This window comes from Pongo abelii, chromosome 10 (assembly GCF_028885655.2).
Source record: "Pongo abelii isolate AG06213 chromosome 10, NHGRI_mPonAbe1-v2.0_pri, whole genome shotgun sequence".
NCBI classification, from domain to species: domain Eukaryota; kingdom Metazoa; phylum Chordata; class Mammalia; order Primates; family Hominidae; genus Pongo; species Pongo abelii.
This window is the reverse complement of record NC_071995.2, coordinates 6,612,602-6,624,619: the sequence shown is the minus strand read 5'-3', so window position 1 is coordinate 6,624,619 and position 12,018 is coordinate 6,612,602. Positions and strand designations below refer to the sequence as shown.

The window sequence follows — 12,018 nt, the reverse complement described above, 5'->3', positions numbered from 1 at the left end:
AACTCCTGACCTCAGGTGATCCACCCACCTCAGCCTCCCAAAGTGCTGGGATTACAGGCGTGAGCCACTGCGCCCAGCCTGGAATTCCGTGATCTTGACGCTGGACTACGGCAGTGGATGCCAGGGAGAGGGCCCCGCTGTCGGGCCCTGGTTCGAGGAGAAGGTGCGGCTTTCACGCACTAGCTTTTCCAACAGAAACCGGCCGTGAGGCTAAAAGCCAACTCCATGAGGGAAGGTCGGACAAGCTCAGCCGTTTCGTCACATTGCTCCCTCCACCCGCCGCGGGTGTAAGCTGCGCGTCGCCGAATTTCCCTTTACTCGCCGCCGCCAGCTCCGCGGGCGTTCCCAGGGCGAGGATAAGTTCCGGGTGCGGAGGCCGACTGGACGCAACAGGAAGAGGCGGGGCCGCGAAGCTAGCGCTCTCCGTGCGCCTGCGTGGAACGATTCTGTGGCGAGTGCTGGCCGAAAGCTAGGTACAGATTGCACGTGGAGGGCCGCCCGAAGGGCTGTCTCGGGCCTTAACCCGCATTCTGGTGGGTCTAGAGGAAATTGGGGGACGAAGGGTGGCAGCACTGACCTGGTCTGGGACGTGGGGAGAGGGGTGCGCTACCTGGGTTTCAGGTGGGAGGGCGTTCGGTCGGGCCTCCAGGGGGATAGCGGGAGTGCTTGAGTCGCGTGTGCTGAGTCGGGGATGCTGAGTGAGTCGCGGGTGCTGAGTCGGGGGTGCTGAGTTGAGGCTGTGCCGTTTCCCACTATAATACGCCAAGCGTGCATTCTACCGTTCCCTCCGACACGCGCGACGCCACCTTCTCCCATTTCTGTCTGCCACAGTACCATGGGGCGCAAGTTGGACCCTACGAAGAAGGAGAAGCGGGGGCCAGGCCGAAAGGCCCGGAAGCAGAAGGGCGCCGAGACAGAACTCGTCAGATTCTTGCCTGCGGGTAAGGATTTGTTGTGGCCTCCTGATCCCTCAGCTTTTGCAGTATTCTGTATCATAACCTCTTCCCTGTTTTTAGTTTCTGTTCATTTTCTATTTAAGTGGAATCTTCTCTGTATGAGTTACTGGGAGGTACGAATGAAACAGTCGTTTAGATTGTAGGGAACTGTTCAGGTCGTAGAGATGTGAAGACACGGACACAACTATTCATGCAAGGGAAGGTGTGATTTAAAACATTGTGAGTTCAGAGGAAGGGGGATCCCATGCAGAACTGTAAAAGTTTTTGTTAAGCTGGGTTTTGAAAAATGGGTAACATTGTAGCAAGAGGAAGTAATGAAGGGGAGGGGTCAGTCACTGATTTGCCTTTTGGAAGGGGTGGAAATGGAAAAGCACGGATCTGGCTTCTTCATGCCGAGTAAGTAGTAAACTGTGTGGAAGACTGGTGGGAGGTAACACTGGACCGGCAGTTTGTGTTGGGCATTGGATAAAGGATGCAGTTTATTGAGATAGTAGCAAGTCCTGGGCACTGTATTAAACTTATTGGTCATGTTATATCACTTCATCATCTTAGAGTCCTGTGAGAGAGGCACTATTAAGGAAACACTTTGGGAGGCCGAGGCAGGTGGATCACCTGAGGTCTGGTGTTCGAGACCAGCCTGGCCAAATGGTGAAACCCTGTCTCTACTAAAAATACAACAATTAGCTGGGCGTGGTGGTGGGAGGCTGAGGCAATAGAATTGCTTGAATCTGGGAGACGGAGGTTGCAGTGAATTGAGATCACGCCATTGCACTCCAGCCTGGAAGACAAGAGTGAAACTCCATTTCAAAAAAAAAAGAAACTCGTATACAGTTATTAAATAGTAACAGGGCTGAGATTTAAATGGACTCCTTTTAATTAGTGTACTAATTCTCTTACCATGTTTATTTCTGTTCCCATTTATTTGTAATGTCCCCTGTAACTTGTTCTGCCTTGTTTTTCTTTTATAAACAGTAAGTGACGAAAATTCCAAGAGGCTGTCTAGTCGTGCTCGAAAGAGGTAAGTGTGGGTGTCAGAACTTAAGTAGGTTAAATTGGTACTGCTCATCTTTGACCACAGAGTTAATTCTAGACTCTCACATTTCCCTATGGTGGAAATGGCAGAGCCTGGAAGTATCTTCCCATTTCTTCACTCCTTGAATCTCTTGTGTCTTTTCAGGGCAGCCAAGAGGAGGTTGGGCTCTGCTGAAGCCCTTAAGACAAATAAGTCTCCTGAGGCCAAACCATTGCCTGGAAAGCTACCAAAAGGTCGGTGAAACTAAGAGCTGGATGCTACATGAGGAGTCCTTTGGGTCCTGGGTAGGGAAGGACTCGCTAAACATTTCCGGAGTGAAAGGAACAGCCAAAGCACATTCTGAGGGGTAGAAAGTACAGGCTCCCAGGGTGTGGGGCCAGGGAATGTGTGGCTGCCATTAGTCCAGGACTCTTCAAACCCTTAGGGATCTCTGCAGGAGCTGTCCAGACAGCTGGTAAGAAGGGACCCCAGTCCCTATTTAATGCTGCTCGAGGCAAGAAGCGCCCAGCACCTAGCAGTGATGAGGAAGAGGAGGAGGAAGACTCTGAAGAAGATGGTATGGTGAACCACGGGGACCTCTGGGGCTCCGAGGACGATGCTGATATGGTAGATGACTATGGAGCTGACTCCAACTCTGAGGATGAGGAGGACGGTGAAGAGGTGAGATTCATCTCTTTGGGCATTCAGAGAAGGATCCTTGCTATTTAGTTTCTTTCCCAGATTCTTCAGACTGTTTCTTAGTGGCAAGGATAAGCCTGACTAGAGGAAAGGGGTTTTTGTGCTCCATCACTGTTTCCCTACTGCCTTATATCCTCTCCCAGTGCACCTACAAGTTCGAAAGAGCTGTAGGATAGAGCTCTTTCCTAAAAAATCTAGAAGGCTCTCTTGGTGTAGATATGGGAAGGTGGACAATGGTGTGCTCCACTGATGGGCACAGAAATGCACTTTTTATAAAGCAGTTATCTCAGAACTTTGAAAAATTTGTTCCTTTTGGCTGGGTTTGGTGGCTCACATCTGTAATCCCAGCACTTTGGGAGGCTGAGGCAGGAGGATTGCTTGAGCCCAGGAGTTGGAGACCAGCTTGGGCAACATAGGCAGATCCCGTGTCTACAAAAAATTAAAAAATTAGCCGGGCACAGTGGCTCACGCCTATAATCCTAGCACTTTGGGAGGCCGAGGTGGGCGGATCACGTGAGCTCCGGAGTTCGAGACCAGCCTGGACAATATGGCGAAACCCCATCCCTACTAAAAATATGAAAATTAGCTGGTGTGGTGGTATATGCCTGTAATCCCAGCTACTCCCAGCTACCTGGGAGGCTGAGGCAGGAAAATTGCTTGAACCTGTGAGGTGGAGGTTGCAGTGAGCCGAGATCGTGCCATTGCACTCCAGCCTGGGCAACAAAGTGAGACTCTGTCTCAAAAAAAAAAAAAAAAAAAAAGTTAAAAAATGGTTTAAAAATTAGCTGGGTGTGGTGGCGTACGCCTGTAGTCCCAGCTACTCAGGATGCTGAAGTGGGAAGATGACTGGAGCTTGGGAGGTTGAGGCTGCAATGAGCTGTGATCTTACCAGTGCACTCCAGCCTGGGTGACAGAGTGAGACTGTCTCAAAAAAAAAAAAGAACAAACAAAAACTTCTTATTTTTGACAATAGTAATTCCCTATTAAGGAAGATGATCCAAAATGTCAGCAAATAGTTCTTTACTGAGGTGCAGGAGGTTGTTATACAATTAGTGTGTGGATGTATTATTAGAATCGTGTAGAATAAAGAGAAGGTCCCCATGTGCACCCGTTTCCTACATCCCCTTGTATCTACACGGTCATTATTAGTTTTGCAGGCACCATGTGGATCATAATGCCAAAAACTCTGGAAACTTCCAAAATATACAATATGCTTAAGTAAGTTATGGTTCATGCATATGATGCAGTTAACACTGGTCATTATGTCTATATGAAAATGCCTGTGATGTAACTGAAGTCTAAAAAGCAAGAAACAAACTTGAAAATGGATTATGTGAAAAATACAGAGTAAGTAAAAAAAAAAAATATGGCAAAATGGGCCAGGCGCAGTGGCTCACACCTGTAATCCCAGCACTTTGGGAGGCCGAGATGGGCGGATCACCTGAGGTCAGGAGTTCAAAACCAGCTTGGCCATCATGGTAAAACCCCATCTCTGCTAAAAATACAAAAAATCAGCTGGGCATGGTGGTGCGTGCCTGTAATCCCAGCTACTTGGGAGGCTGAGGCAGGAGAATCGTTTGAACCTGGGAGGCGGAGGTTGAAGTGAGCTGAGATCGTGCCATTGCACTCCAGCCTGGGGGACAAGAGCGAGACTTCTCTCAAAAAACATATGGCAAGATGGTAGTCAAGGGCAATTTTTGTCCTTCTTTATACATAAAGGTATTTTTCAAGTTGTTTTTTTTTTTTTTTCCTTAATGGAAAAGTGAAAAACAATAGTAGAAAGAAAAATGTAATGAACCCTTTAATTTATTACTTAGGTTTTTTTTGTTTTGTTTTGTTTTGTTTTTTGAGATGAAGTCTTTCTCTGTTGCCCAGGCTGGAGTGCAGTGGCTCGATCTTGGCTCACTGCAACCTCCACCTCCCGGGTTCAAGCAATTCTCCTGCCTCAGCTTCCTGAGTAGCTGGGATTTACAGGCGTGCACCACCATGCCCTCATTACTTAGTTTCAACAGTGAGCAATATTGTGCCAACCTTATCTTCATTTCTTTGCTCCTCTGTTTCCTTCTGAGAGCAAGTGTTGGATTTTTATTTAGCGAAAAAAATAAGATACAGAGATAAAAGTACTACAGGGGCTGATGGAAGGGCAGGCCTGTATTAACAGCCCTTGTCTCTCTTCAGTTGCTGCCCATTGAAAGAGCTGCTCGGAAGCAGAAGGCCCGGGAAGCTGCTGCTGGGTGAGTTTTGGAAGCTATTGGGATGGAGCATAGGAAGCCGCTGGGGTGGGGAAGCTGTGAGGAAGGAGGAGGTGTCTGTTTTGGTCTGTGAATCACTCTGTTCCTGGACCTGTTTCTAGGATCCAGTGGAGTGAAGAGGAGACGGAGGATGAGGAGGAAGAGAAAGAAGTGACCCCTGAGTCAGGCCCCCTAAAGGAGGAGGAGGAAGATGGGGGCCTGCAGATCAATGTGGATGAGGAACCATTTGTGCTGCCCCCTGCTGGGGAGACGGAGCAGGATATCCTTGCAGGGCAGAGTGAAGAGTTAGGAGGAAGGTGCTTGGGAGAGGGATTTCCAGGCCCTAGGACATCATGACACAGTTCCTTAACAGGCCCACATGCCCAGGCTCCAGACCTGCAACGAGTTCACAGGCGGATCCAGGATATTGTGGGAATTCTGCGTGATTTTGGGGCTCAGCGGGAGGAAGGGCGGTCTCGTTCTGAATACCTGAACCGGCTCAAGAAGGATCTGGCCACTTACTACTCCTATGGAGACTTCCTGCTTGGCAAGCTCATGGACCTCTTCCCTCTGTCTGAGGTACTGGATTGCCAGAATGCCTCTTCTGCTTTTCTTTTCTCGCCTCCTTACCCTGTGTAAGGAAGATGTTCAGCCCCCTTGCCCCCTCCTCTGACTGAGCTCCTTAGCCAGCCTCACTTATTCCCTGCTGTCTTGCCCCGCAGCTGGTGGAGTTCTTAGAAGCTAATGAGGTGCCTCGGCCTGTCACCCTTCGGACCAATACCTTGAAAACTCGACGCCGAGACCTTGCGCAGGTGAGGGGCGGCCTTTGAGGCTCGCTCATCTCAGAAGGGAAGTGACTTCTGCCAACTCTAGAGATTCCCCTGTGCTACCCTGACTGGGTGGGGCCTAGGACCTAAGCATGATCCTGGGGGGCAAACCCAGAGGCCTGATGTCTCTGGCAGGCTGGGGGCCTAGGACCTCTGTGGAATGGGAAGTTCATACTCTGCTCCCTGTGACTAGGATGATGAGACTTCAGGATGAGCGTGCTGCCCCCAAGGAGATTGGAGGGAGATCATTGAGGAGCTGGGGAAATATGATTCCTGACTGCACAAAAAAGACACATATGCACAGTCAATATTTTAAACTCATTTCCAAGGGTTCAGGGGCCCCAGGTTAAAGACCCCCTGTTCTAAAGTTAGTTGTTGGGTTATATGTGTTGTATATTTCCTGGTGTGAAGAAAACCTAATAATGTAATGTGCTATAACCAATATCATTAAATTTTTAGCATAGTGGAGGGGCTCAGCCTCTTAGAAAATCAGATGCCACTTCTAGGAAATAAAGTAACAGGAGGTGGCATCCTGCTCCATTGGGATGAAGTTCAGAGCTTGAGTTAGGAGCCTGAGGTTAAGAAAAAAGGGCACCATAGGATGGAGTGGGAGAGAGAAACTGCTCAGTGAGTCCATGATGACCGTGTTTGGAGTAAGCACTCTAGGAGTTGTGAGTCCATGATGACTGTGTTTGGAGTAAGTACTCTAGGAGTTGTGGGGCCATGGGCCATGTTTTTATTTTTATGAACCATGTTTTTAATGTCTTCATGTGTTTTCTGGGTAGAGTAGCCTATGAGGTTCTTAAAATCTTCATCCCTACCGGGCGCGGTGGCTCACGCCTGTAATCCCAGCACTTTGGGAGGCCGAGGCGGGCAGATCACCTGAGATCAGGAGTTAGAGACCAGCCTGGCCAACATGGTGAAACCCCATCTCTATGAAAAATACAAAAATTAGCCAAGCATGGTGGTACATGCCCGTTGTCCCAGCTACTCAGGAGGCTGAGGCACGAGAGAGAATCACTTGAATGCGGGAGGTGGAGGTTGCTGTGAGCCGAGATTGCGCCACCTCACTCTAGCCTGGACAACAGAGTGAGACTCCATCCCAAATAAAAAAAAAATCTTCATCCCTCTTCAGGCTCTAATCAATCGTGGGGTTAACCTGGATCCCCTGGGCAAGTGGTCAAAGACTGGACTAGTGGTGTATGATTCTTCTGTGCCCATTGGTAAGTCTCCCCCACCCAAGAGCCCTTCTACCTCTGTCCCTGTCCCTACCGCATGTCACAGGGTGGTCCTCCTCCGCAGGTGCTACCCCCGAGTACCTGGCTGGGCACTACATGCTGCAGGGAGCCTCCAGCATGTTGCCCGTCATGGCCTTGGCACCCCAGGAACATGAGCGGATCCTGGACATGTGTTGTGCCCCTGGAGGAAAGACCAGCTACATGGGTATGAGAGGGGCAGGCAGTGGGATTCATCGGGCTGTCTTGCTTTTGAAAGTAGATGGGGTTGCTGACTCATTAGTGCTCATGGAACACAATGTGCAGGTAGCTAGCAGGGTGGTGAGGACCAGTTTCTGGAGTCGGCCTGGGTTCCAGTGTGCCACTTACTACCCATCTGACTATGGATTCTCTTTTGTCATCCAGAAAATGGGATGGTAATTGTGCTTGGGTTGGCCCTTGTATTATGCTTGGACTGTGAAGGTTAAAATGATGCATTTAGAAGTCCTTGGCAGTGTTCAGCACATAATCAGCAGCCATAACTTTTATTAAGCTGCTATCACTTAAAAGAAGTAATTTATTATGTAGGACCGATAGGTGTTCGGTAAAAATGGGAAAACCACATCGGTAGACTTGCCAATCACCAGGGGCTAGTGCAGAGTGGATCAGCCTATACAGTAGGCAGGCTTGTTGGGAGTGAAGTTGCCTTGAGGTGATGACACTTCTCATGTGGATTCCCGGGCAGGAGGGTGGGAGCAAGTGTGGAGGCAGTGGAACTGACTGATCAGCACTGTTACTGCGCTCCCTTTAGCCCAGCTGATGAAGAACACAGGTGTGATCCTTGCCAATGACGCCAATGCTGAGCGGCTCAAGAGTGTTGTGGGCAACTTGCATCGGCTGGGAGTCACCAACACCGTTATCAGCCACTATGATGGGCGCCAGTTCCCCAAGGTGAGACTCGAGCTGTGTGTCTCCTGAGGCTTCTTCCAGTTGACCTTGTCCCTTCCTGACCTCAGCGTTTAGACTTGACCCTAGTAAATAGTGCCCTGCTGGTTGCAGAAGGGACATATGATTCATCTGTATCTTTTTCCCAGGTGGTGGGGGGCTTTGACCGAGTACTGCTGGATGCTCCCTGCAGTGGCACTGGGGTCATCTCCAAGGATCCAGCCGTGAAGACTAACAAGGTGAGGAGTCAGGTGGTGGGCCCCTGAGAGGCCTTGGCTGGGTCTCGTAGAGCTGGAAAGTGAGATGGGGACACCCTCTGGGCTCCCCTCTCCTCCTCAGGCTGCCTTTGGGTCTCTTTTTGGGACAGGATGAGAAGGACATCCTGCGCTGTGCTCACCTCCAGAAGGAGTTGCTCCTGAGTGCTATTGACTCTGTCAATGCGACCTCCAAGACAGGAGGCTACCTGGTTTACTGCACCTGTTCTATCACGGTGAGACCTCCGCCATGGCAGAGCAGGGGAGGCTGGGCTGGGGGGCTCTTTGCCCCTTAGAGCTCCCTTCAGCTCCAGCTCTGCTTTTTCCTCCCTTCTTTGTCTTCCCCCCACATCCAGGTAGAAGAGAATGAGTGGGTGGTAGACTATGCTCTGAAAAAGAGGAATGTGCGACTGGTGCCCACAGGCCTAGACTTTGGCCAGGAAGGTTTTACCCGCTTTCGAGAAAGGCGCTTCCACCCCAGTCTGCGTTCTACCCGACGCTTCTACCCTCATACGCACAATATGGATGGGTTCTTCATTGCCAAGTTCAAGAAATTTTCCAATTCTATCCCTCAGTCCCAGACAGGTAAGTGATCTTTTTCTACCCTTCATCACCACCTTTGCTCTTTCCACCTTTCAGGAGGCTTTATGGTGTGACAGGAGGGAAGGGAAAGGAAAGATTCATGCATCCCTTACTCCAGCCTTTGCATGCTTGGATGAGAGAACCCTCTCATTCCAGCTAGAATTGCTTTTGAGTGCTGGACCCCATGTGAACAGGCCAAAGTGTTCATATGGATGGAGGCCTTTTCCTTTATTCTGCCAAGTGGCTGCAGTTGTTCAGCACTAAATGCATTCCAAATGCAGGTTGTGGTTTGTTTTCCTTCTTGGCAGGGCGGACTTACTGGTACTGGACCTCTGCTGGCCCAGCATTCTCAGCACTGGGTTGGAACAGCAGTGCTCTGAGCCCTTCACACTCATTGCAGATTGTTTTCTCAGCCATCTTGAGGAGCCTGGCCTGGATCTCAAGGGAAGGGTGGGGTTTTCTGAAACAGCCTTGAGAGCACTGCTTACTGGGATATAACCCTGGGTTTAGTTGGAAGAGGGAGAGAAGTGCTACTTTAGAAATAGTAGAATTTGTCTGGGCATGGTGGCTCATGCCTGTAATCCCAGCACTCACTTGAGGTCAGGAATTCGACATGGTGAAACCCTGTCTGTACTAAAAATATAAGAATTAGCTGGGTGTGGCCAGGCGCAGTGGCTTACGCCTGTAATCCCAGCACTTTGGGAGGCCAAGATGGGCGGATCACGAGGTCAGGAGATCGAGACCATCCTGGCTAACACAGTGAAACTCCCGTCTCTACTAAAAATACAGAAAATTAGCCAAGCGTGGTGGCGGGCACCTGTAGTCCCAGCTACTCGGGAGGCTGAGGCAGGAGAATGGCATGAACCTGGGAGGCGGAGCTTGCAGTGAGCTGAGATTGTGCCACTGCACTCCAGCCTGGGTGGCAGGGCGAGACTCCATCTCAAAAAAAAAGAATTAGCTGGGTGTGGTGGCGCGTGCCTGTAGTCCCAACTACTCAGGACGTTGAGGCAGGAGAATCACTTGAACCTGGGAGGTGGAGGTTGCAGTAAGCCAAGATCACACTATTGCATTTCAGCCTGGGCAACAAGAGCAAAACTCCATCTCAAAGGAATAGTAAAATTTGCTATAACTTAAAAAGTACATATTTTAATTATTCTGCACTTCATCACAATTCACATGGAAAAAAACTTCTCTGATTTAAAAAATAAATAGGCCAGGTGTGGTGATGGCTCATGCCTGTAAATCCCAGTACTTTGGGAGGCTGAGGTGGGAAGATCGCTTAAGACCATGAGTTTGAGACCTGTCTGGGCAACAAAGGGAGACTTAGTAGTTCCAGCTACTCTGGAGGCTGAGGTAGGAGGATCCCTTGAGCCCCAGGAGTTTGAGGTTGCAGTGAGCTATAATGGCACCACTGTACTCCAGCCTGGGCAACACAGTGAGACTCTACCTCAAAAAAAAAAAAAAAAAAAAAAAGATAAAATAAAGCCTAATGCTTCAAATTCATTTAGAAGACCCTGCGAGGCCGGGCGTGGTGGCTCGCACCTGTAACCCCAGCACTTTGGGAAGCTGAGGCAGGTGGATCACCTGAGGTCAGGAGTTCAAGACCAGCTGGTCAACATGGTGAAACCCCATCTCTACTAAAAATACAAAAATTAGCCGGACATGGTGGCGCACGCTTGTGATTGTCAGGAGGCTGAGGCAGGAGAATCGCTTGAACCCAGGAGGCAAAGGTTGCAGTGAGCCCAGATCACACCACTGCACTCCAGCCTGGGTGACAGAGTGAGATTCCGTCTCAAAAAAAAAAAAAAAAAAAAAAAACCAAAACCCTGAGATTCACCTCTTCCTTACAGATTCACCTCGTCCTTACAGCGTCTTGTTACTTCCTGTCCTCAAGAGGGCGCAGCTTCCTGTAGAAACCTTTTGGCCCAAGGATAGGCAGTGATTTTTTTTTGAGACGGTGTCTTGCTTTGTCGCTCAGGCTGGACTGCAGTGGTGCAATCTCAGCTCATTGCAACCTCCACCTTCCAGGTTCAAGCGATTCTTGTGCCTTAGACTCCCAGGTAGCTAGGATTACAGGTGTGTACCACCATCCCTGGCTAATTTTTGTATTTTTAGTAGAGATGGTTTCACCATGTTGGCTAGGCTGGTCTTGAACTCCTGGCCTCAAGCAATCCACTTGCCTTGGCCTCCCAAAGTGCTGGAATTACAGGTGTGAGCCACCATGCCTGGCCTATAGGCAGTGATCTTTTAATACAAGGTTCAACTAGGACTTGAGTGAAGGCCCAGTTATATTAAGTAATGGGAATTTAGGTAATCTGCTCTTAGGCACTGACCTAATTGTGTGGAGCTCCTGCCCAAGAAATGGCAATTCTCATATTTTAACATGAGAATATTAAAATATGGTGATAAGGCCCATTTTCTGACACCATCTGTTTAATTTTAACCCCAGGAAATTCTGAAACAGCCGCACCTACAAATGTAGACTTGCCTCAGGTCATCCCCAAGTCTGAGAACAGCAGCCAGCCAGCCAAGAAGGCCAAGGGGGCTGCAAAGGCAAAGCAGCAGCTGCAGAAACAGCAACATCCCAAGAAGGCCTCCTTCCAGAAGCCGAATGGCATCTCCAAAGGGGCAGACTCAGAATTGTCCACTGTACCTTCTGTCACAAAGACCCAAGCTTCCTCCAGGTTCCAGGATAGCAGTCAGCCAGCTGGAAAAGCTGAAGGGATCAGGGAGGCAAAGGTGACTGGGAAGCTAAAGCAACGATCACCTAAATTACAGTCCCCCAAGAAAGTTGCTTTCCTCAAGAAGAATGCCCCTCCCAAGGGCACAGACACAGAAACACCGGCTGTGTTATCCCCATCCAAGACTCAGGCCCCCCTGAAACCTAAGGACCATCATCAGCCCCTTGGAAGGGCCAAGGGGGTTGAGAAGCAGCAGTTGCCAGAGCAGCCTTTTAAGAAAGCTGCCTTCCAGAAACAGAATGATACCCCCAAGGGGCCTCAGCCTCCCACTGTGTCTCCCATCAGTTCCAGCCGCCCCCCACCAGCAAAGAGGAAGAAATCTCAGTCCAGGGGTAACAGCCAGCTGCTGCTGTCTTAGATGGGTGAAAACTAGACTGGGGTGGCTCACTGCCATTGTCACCGGGTTGGAACTCTTGCCTCTGTGAGGATGCCTTCTTCACTGTGCATATGAAATTTAATACACATTTTACAACCTCTGGCCACTGAGTATTTTTGAGGGAACTGGGTACTGCTTTTGCCACTTTAAGGGTAAAGGTGGGAAGGTGGGACTGGGATCT

General features: G+C 49.6%; 1 protein-coding gene across 2 annotated transcripts; it reads left to right on the top strand.

Moving 5' to 3' along the window:
- Nucleotides 1-11,939, top strand: NOP2 (NOP2 nucleolar protein). Of its 2 annotated transcripts, none has more exons than XM_054527882.2 (16): nucleotides 1-533; nucleotides 832-941; nucleotides 1,929-1,974; nucleotides 2,134-2,222; nucleotides 2,426-2,649; nucleotides 4,846-4,901; nucleotides 5,021-5,180; nucleotides 5,280-5,477; nucleotides 5,621-5,710; nucleotides 6,861-6,948; nucleotides 7,028-7,168; nucleotides 7,751-7,890; nucleotides 8,034-8,123; nucleotides 8,252-8,374; nucleotides 8,495-8,723; nucleotides 11,170-11,939. In XM_054527882.2, the coding sequence occupies exons 2-16, from the start codon at nucleotides 836-838 to the stop codon at nucleotides 11,817-11,819; spliced, it is 2,430 nt and encodes an 809-aa protein (XP_054383857.1). In that variant the 5' UTR covers nucleotides 1-533; nucleotides 832-835; the 3' UTR covers nucleotides 11,820-11,939. The 2 variants fall into 2 exon arrangements, with proteins under 2 accessions (XP_054383857.1, XP_054383856.1); XM_054527881.2 differs by having other exon boundaries at nucleotides 4-533; nucleotides 2,414-2,649.
- The last annotated feature ends 79 nt before the right edge of the window (nucleotides 11,940-12,018 follow it).